Source organism: Dipodomys ordii, unplaced genomic scaffold (genome assembly GCF_000151885.1).
Source record: "Dipodomys ordii isolate 6190 unplaced genomic scaffold, Dord_2.0 Scaffold64, whole genome shotgun sequence".
NCBI classification, from domain to species: domain Eukaryota; kingdom Metazoa; phylum Chordata; class Mammalia; order Rodentia; family Heteromyidae; genus Dipodomys; species Dipodomys ordii.
The window spans coordinates 3,548,141-3,554,814 of record NW_012267280.1 but is presented as its reverse complement, the minus strand read 5'-3'; the positions used below and the strand labels follow the sequence as shown (position 1 = coordinate 3,554,814).

The 6,674-nt window shown below is 61.4% G+C and overlaps 1 protein-coding gene across 1 annotated transcript; it reads left to right on the top strand.

Moving 5' to 3' along the window:
- Positions 1 to 277: 277 nt before the first annotated feature.
- On the top strand, positions 278 to 4,763 carry Odf3l2 (outer dense fiber of sperm tails 3-like 2). The gene is made up of 4 exons (XM_013022678.1): positions 278 to 404; positions 864 to 971; positions 2,816 to 2,929; positions 4,279 to 4,763. The coding sequence occupies exons 1-4, from the start codon at positions 278 to 280 to the stop codon at positions 4,761 to 4,763; spliced, it is 834 nt and encodes a 277-aa protein (XP_012878132.1).
- Positions 4,764 to 6,674: the final 1,911 nt, after the last annotated feature.

The window sequence follows — 6,674 nt, the reverse complement described above, 5'->3', positions numbered from 1 at the left end:
CTGGCTCCCTGGGGACCTGCTCTGCCGACACCGGATTCCTTCCTGGACCACGCAGCCGGGCCTGGTGACACTCGATCTCAGCTCCACTTCCAGGCCAGCGTCCGGCCCAGCAGCCTGGCCCGGGCCCCGGGGCCCCGCGCTCCGTGGCCGGGGGACAAGGAGCTGTCTGTATGGTTGATGCAAGGGTGTGGTGAGGGCCAGACCTCTGCCAAGCACCGATTGAGGGCAGTGTCCGGCCTGAGGTGCCAGAGCGGCCAGACAGAGGAGCCGGCTCACCATGGGGACCCTCAGCTGCGACCCTGCCACGCGTCTGGCCACGGTGCCCCTGGCCCAGCGCGTGGCTGAGGGCCACATCCCAGAGACGGGTCTGAGGAAGACCTGTGGAATGGCCACACTGGAGAACGGTGCGTGCTGGCCTGGCCTGGCTGGTGGGGGGTGGGGGGGAGAGTGGGAATAGAGAGATAGATGGAGGAGAACCATTACTGTGCGCTGTTGGGGGGTCCCTGCAATGATCTGGAGCTGGGCAGGAGACAGGAGCCTGGCTCTTCACCTGGGCCACAGTCTCTGTTGCCTGGCCTCAGTTTCCCCACTTGGGATACTTTCTCTCTCTCTCTCTGCCTCTGGCCTCAATTCCCTGACAACCCTCCCTCCCCCCAGCCCCACCTGTCAAGGTCCAGGCTCAGTTCTCACCCCTGCCCCAGGGCCTTTGCACAGCCTCTTCCTCATCCTGAAATGCTCTGTATGGGCCCCAGTCCTGTCCCACTGTGTGATTGGAGATGGAGTCGTACCTGGGTGCCCCCCTCCTGCCCCTGGCTTGTCCTGGTCTTGGGGTTCCCAGCCTTGACTTGGGTTCTGGGTCCTAGGCTCTGGGCCTGGCTTGTATGTCCTTCCATCCACCGTGGGCTACATCAACCATGACTGCACCAAGACAGCCAGTCCTGCTTACTCGCTCACTCGTAGGCCCAGTGAAGGTAAGGCTGCCGGTGGCGGCTGGGGGGGGGCGGGGGGTGAGGGGTGTCCTAGCTTTCAGGTGCTCCTGGAGCCTGTGGGGGCCTCCCAGTCCTCACATACAAGCTCCCTGGGGAGGGGGATGAGGCAGGAAGGGCAGAGCTGGGCACACCCCACACTTGCTCTCCTCTCTGGTCCTGTTTGCTTCCTGTTAAGGAGAATGCCAAGCCAGGCCCAGTGGCTCACGCCTGTAATCCCAGCTGCTCAGGAAGCTGAGACCTGAGGATCAGGGTTTGAAGCCAGCCCAGGCAGGAAAGCCTGTGAGACTCTTATCTCCAATTACCCACCAAAAAGCTGGAAATGGAGCCGTGGATCAAGTGGTAGAGTGCCAGCCTTGAGTTTTAAAAAAAAAAGACTTTAGGACAGCGCCCAGGCCCTGAGTTCAAGGCCTAGTACCAAGACTCAAAAAAGGAGAATGACAGGAGAAAGGGTATACCCTAGCTAAGACCTGTGTTTTGTGACCCTTTCCTGCTTGGCTTTGGGGGAAGTTGCTTCACTGCTCCGTGCCTCAGTTTCCATCTCTGTACAATGTTAGCAATGTGACAACTTTGTTGTTACAAGGCTAGCAGTAGGAATTCATCCCTTAGAGACATTGGCAAGATGAAGGGATCTGGGTTCAAATCCTGGTCTCCGGACACCTCCCGGATGAGGGACAAGACTTGGGCACAAGGGGGAAAGGGAATCTATTGCTGAAGGCCTGGGGGTAGCGTGGGTAGATCTGGGCTGTGTAGGATGAGTAGGAGTTGGGTAGGAGTCTCAGAGGTGAGGCTGGGGCATCGAGTGCTGCTGCGGAGGGTGGGAGGGGCAGGAGGGCAGGTGCCATGGTTATCTTCCCGGAGAGATCCCAGAGCCACAGTGACTCCTGAAACACGGGAAACGCCAGCAGCTCCCTGGCCTTCCGGACTGACGGGGAAAATGCGGGACAGAGGCCGCTCTGCATGCTTGTGGCCGACGCCCAGGGGATGTGCTGAGGAGGGGCGACCCCAGGCACCCCCAGTCCTTGGGAGACACGCCCCCCTGGGGCTAAAGAGAGAAGCTGTGTGTGCTTGGAACTCAGGGCCTCAGGCTTGCTAGGCAGGTGCTCTACCACTTAAGCCATGCCCTCAGCTGTTTTTTTTGCTCCCACTGTTGGTTTGTTTTCCCCATGAAGTTTCATTTTTTTGCCTAGGGCTGGTTTTGGACCAGGCCTCCCCTATGCCTCCTGGGTAGCTGGGGTGACAGAGGTGTGCTACTATACCTGGTTTGTTGATGGAGATGGTGTGTGTGTGTCTCTAACTTTGTTTTTGTCGGTTGTGGGGCTTGAACTCTGGGCCTGGGCGCTGACCCTGAGCTCTTCAGCTCAAGATGAGCACTGCACCACTTGAGCCACAGCGCCACTTCTGGTTTTCTGGTGGTTTATTGGAAATAAGAGTCTCCTGGACTTTCCTGCCCAGGCTAGTTTGGAACCACGATCCTCAGATCTCAGCCTCCTGAGTAGCTAGGATGACAGGCATGAGCCACCGATGCCTGGCTCTCTCTTTTTGCCCTGAGTTGGCTTTGAACAGCAAGTCTCCCGAGTTCTGCCTCCTGAGTCGCTGGGATTTCAGGTGTGAGTCACCACACTCAGCCTGTACGTCATTCTTACCACCCTGCACGTAGCCTTGTAGGAGAGTCCAGGCTGTCTCCCCCATTTCCCACTGAGCACCTCTGTAGTGGCAGCTCCCGCAGTGGGGGTGGGGGTGGGGGGACACTAGTCAAGCTCTCTTGGGATCTCAGGCCTGGCCTGGGTACAGAATCATCTGGAGGGACGCTGGTCTCCTCTTCCCAGTGCCTCTCCAGGACACCAGTCCGGGGCCGGTTTACTTCTTGGACCCCAAAGTCACCCGGTTTGGCCGCATCTGTCCTCCCGCCTACTCCATACAGGGCCGCGGCAAATCGCGGGGTGAGTATGTACTTCATATCTCATGGGGGGGTCCCTCCTCCCTCCCCAAAGGCCCAGGGGCTCAGAGGAGGGGCCACAGAGCTCTGGGAGCATCTGACGGGCAAAGTGTCTGGACCCCCATGACCCACGGCCATGTGGGAGCTGGAGGGCAGAGGGCTGGTCCCGCCCCCAGGGACAGACACCCATCCTCCCCCCACCCCACCTCTGCATCTGCTGGCCTGTGACTACGTACTCACCCCCACTGACCCACCATTCCTGGCCGCGCACCCCCCATGTCCCACCCATCCACTCACTGACCCATCCGTCCCCCCCACCATCAGCACCTGACCGTCCCCCCCTGCAACCCCTCCATCTACCCACCATCTGCTCAGCCTCCATGTGTCCCCCTACCCTCCCACAGAGAACCAGCCCCCCTGCTGGTTCCCCACCGCCAACCCATAATCCCTGCCTGTCCACCCATACTCCACTCACCACCTATCTGTCCAGCTGTTCATCCACCTGTCCATCCGTCTACCCATCCATCATCCATCTGCCCATCACCCACCCATCCATCTACCTATCACCCATCCATCCATCATCCATCCATCTACCCACCCATCCATCCACCAATTTATCCCTCCATCCATTTTTTCATCCACCCAACTATGCATCCACCCATCGATCCATCCATCCACACAGCCATCTATCCATTCAACATCCATCCATCCATCATCACATCCACCCATCTGAACCTCCATCCACCTATTTATCCACTGTCTATCCACTGAACATCCATCCAACTACTCATCCATCTACCCATCCACCCACCCATCCATCTATCCATCCATCCATGTACCCATCCATCCACCCTTCCACTCACCTATGCACCCATCTACCATCCACCCATCCATCTACTCACCCAGCCATCCATTGTCCATGCCTCCATCCATCCATCCATCCACACCCCCACTTACCCTCCATCCACCCACCTATCACTCACCCACTCATCCACCCACCCACCCATCATCCATCATCTACTTACCTACTCCTTTACCCATCTACCCATCTACCGTCCATCCACCCCCTTCACCCTCTGCCTCCCCTATCTTCCCCCACTTAGCTCCCCATTCACTCTGCCTTCCTAAGTCTGCTTTCCCTGCCCCCAGCACTCCCCGGTCTGCCCCCCCCCGCCATGCTCGCTGGGTGCTGCAGAGTCTCTCAGCTGCTCGGAGGCCCTGCTCCCCATGGGGTCCACATGGTGCTGCACTCAGGGCCTGCTGGAGGGGTGAGAAGTCACTCTCGGGAGGAAATGGGTGCGGGCAGCAGGCGAGGATCCCCCTCCTGTGCCAACTCTCCATCTATTCTCGCAGAGCTGGAGGTGACCCCAGGCCCCGGGGCCTACAGCCCCGAGAAAGTGCCTCCTGCCGGCCAGAGGAACCCCCCAGCCTTCACCCTGGGCTTCCGCCTGCGCCCCAAGCCGCTGGACACCACAGCCCCCGCCCCCAATGCCTACACCATGCCGCCCCTCTGGGGCTCCCAGGTCTTCATCAAGCCTAGCAGCCCCAGCTACACGGCGGGGGGCCGCACCCCTCCAGTGAGACCCCCGCAGGACCCCGCTGAGATGCCAGGCCCTGGCCAGTACGACAGCCCGGACCCCAACACCTACCAGCGCCGCCGGCCGGCCTTCACCATGCTGGGGCGGCCCCGGGCACCACGGCCCTTGGCGGACACCCCGGGGCCTGGCACCCACAGCCCCGAGCAGGTCACCCTGAACAAGACCAGGGCTCCCGCATATACGATGGGCATCCGCCACTCCAAGAGGGCCGCCACGCTGGCTGGGGACATGACACCCTGACAGCCGCAGGGCACAGGCCCTCCCAGCTCCCTCCTGGGGGTCCTGGGACAGGGGTGAGGGGGTGGGGGGGGACAGAGGAGGCTCAGAAGAGCCTCCTTCCTCCTCCTCTCTGCTGTCTGAGGTCCTTCCCTCTGAGGTCCTTCCTGGCCACCTGATCTTCCCTGGGGGCCTCGACCCGAGGCCCTGTGTGGGGTGTGAGGGATTCTCCTTCCACAGCCCCAGTTTCTTTCCCACAGGTCACCCCAGGCCAGGCTGGGGCCAGGCAGGAAGAAGTGTCTGTTTTCCCCAGCCAGAGACGCAGGCTGGTGTCCTAGAACTCAGTGTTCAGCCCCGCTGGGTCCCCAGCTTAGCTCCAGTTTCTGTCACAAACTTCGGTTGGCTGGGCCCTAGCTGCTCACGGGGATGTGGCTGCCAGACTTGGCTGGAGGCCACCTCCCCGAGGCCCCTGCCCGCCCCACGCCTCCACCTTCTAGAGTTGCTTGCCAATAAATCTCTCCTCAGTACCCTCAGCGCCACGTGGCTGCACTTCATTGTCTGTGTCGCAGAAAGGCGACCTGAACACTGCCCTCACACATTCTCCAGCTGCTGAGGTGTTCAGATGAGACCGGAGGAGAGCTGGAGGGTGGGGGAGGCCAGAGGTAGAGCCAAGGCTTTGATTGGGAGCCAGGTGTGGGGGTTCAAGTTGGGTTTTGAAGGATGTATACAAGTCTGATGTGTTCTAGTACCTTCCCACAACAATGCTTACCATATTCTGGATTTTGATAAAGATCTTCCAGGCTCCAAAGCATCTCAGAAGACGGATGGTGTGCTGCTCACCCAGAGGAAGCAGAGCTCAGAGAGACTGGAGGGTCCTGACATCAAGGGCTCCTGCCTGTAATCCCAGCTACTCAGGGGGCTGAGATCTGAGGGTTTCCTTCCAAAGCCAGTCCAGGCAGGAAAGTCTGGGAGACTCTGATCTCCAGTTAACCAGCAAAAATAAACTAGAAAGTGGGCCGTGACTCAAGCGGTAGAGGGTCAGCCTTGAGCCATAAAGCTAAGGGATAGAGCTCAGGCCCTGAGTTCAAGCCCTAGTACTGACACAGGAAGAGAAGAAGAGAAGAGAATTGGAGGGGAGGGGGGAGGGGAGCGGAGGGGAGGGGAGGGGAGCCCGGGCCGCACCAGGCCGCTGCCCCTTCCCCACGCCGCGGCCACAGGGCCCTGGCTGGTGACTGGGCCCCGCTGGCTGCGCGGCCGAAGCGCAGGCGCCCTTCCCCCTCTCCTCTCCCAGCTCGGCGTGATCTCATTTCTCCGATTATCGATCTGGCTCCCGCTCCTCCCCGTCCCTCCCTCCAGCCGCCCCGCCCGGCCCCGGCTTTGTTTCCTCGGCACCGGCTCGGCCTGGGTGGGGCGCCGAGGCCGGAGGCTGCACCCCCCACACCCCCCGGCGACCGGGACACCCCAGCCCCTCCGAGCAGGCACTCTCCCCCGGGTTGGAGCCAAGACGCCCGTCCCAGAGGCCCTCGGGGCTCCCGCGGGCCCGGGGCGCAGAGGCCTTGGAGTTCAGACGAGGGGGCGCCAGGGAGGGGACCCCAGAAACGAGGGGGGAGGAGAGGCTTACAGGACAGGGAAACTGAGGCCGAAGAGGCTCGGCCCGGCTGGCTGCCCCCCCCCCCCACACACACACTGTGTGCCCGGGCCGCGATCCTCCCTCCCCAAGCCTCAGTTTCCTTTATTCGGGAGAGAGCAGGGCGCGATCGGCGAGGGCTGACTTCAAGGTTAGGGGGCTCTCTCCGCCTCCGACCGCGCCCCCTGCCCCGCCCCCGGCCTCAGTTTCCCCTGTCCGCCCCCCTTCCCCCGCCCCAGTTCCAGCCGACCCTTTGGGGGAACTTGGGCAGAGTGGGGGGGGACGGGGGTGTCCGGGGTGCGCAGCCT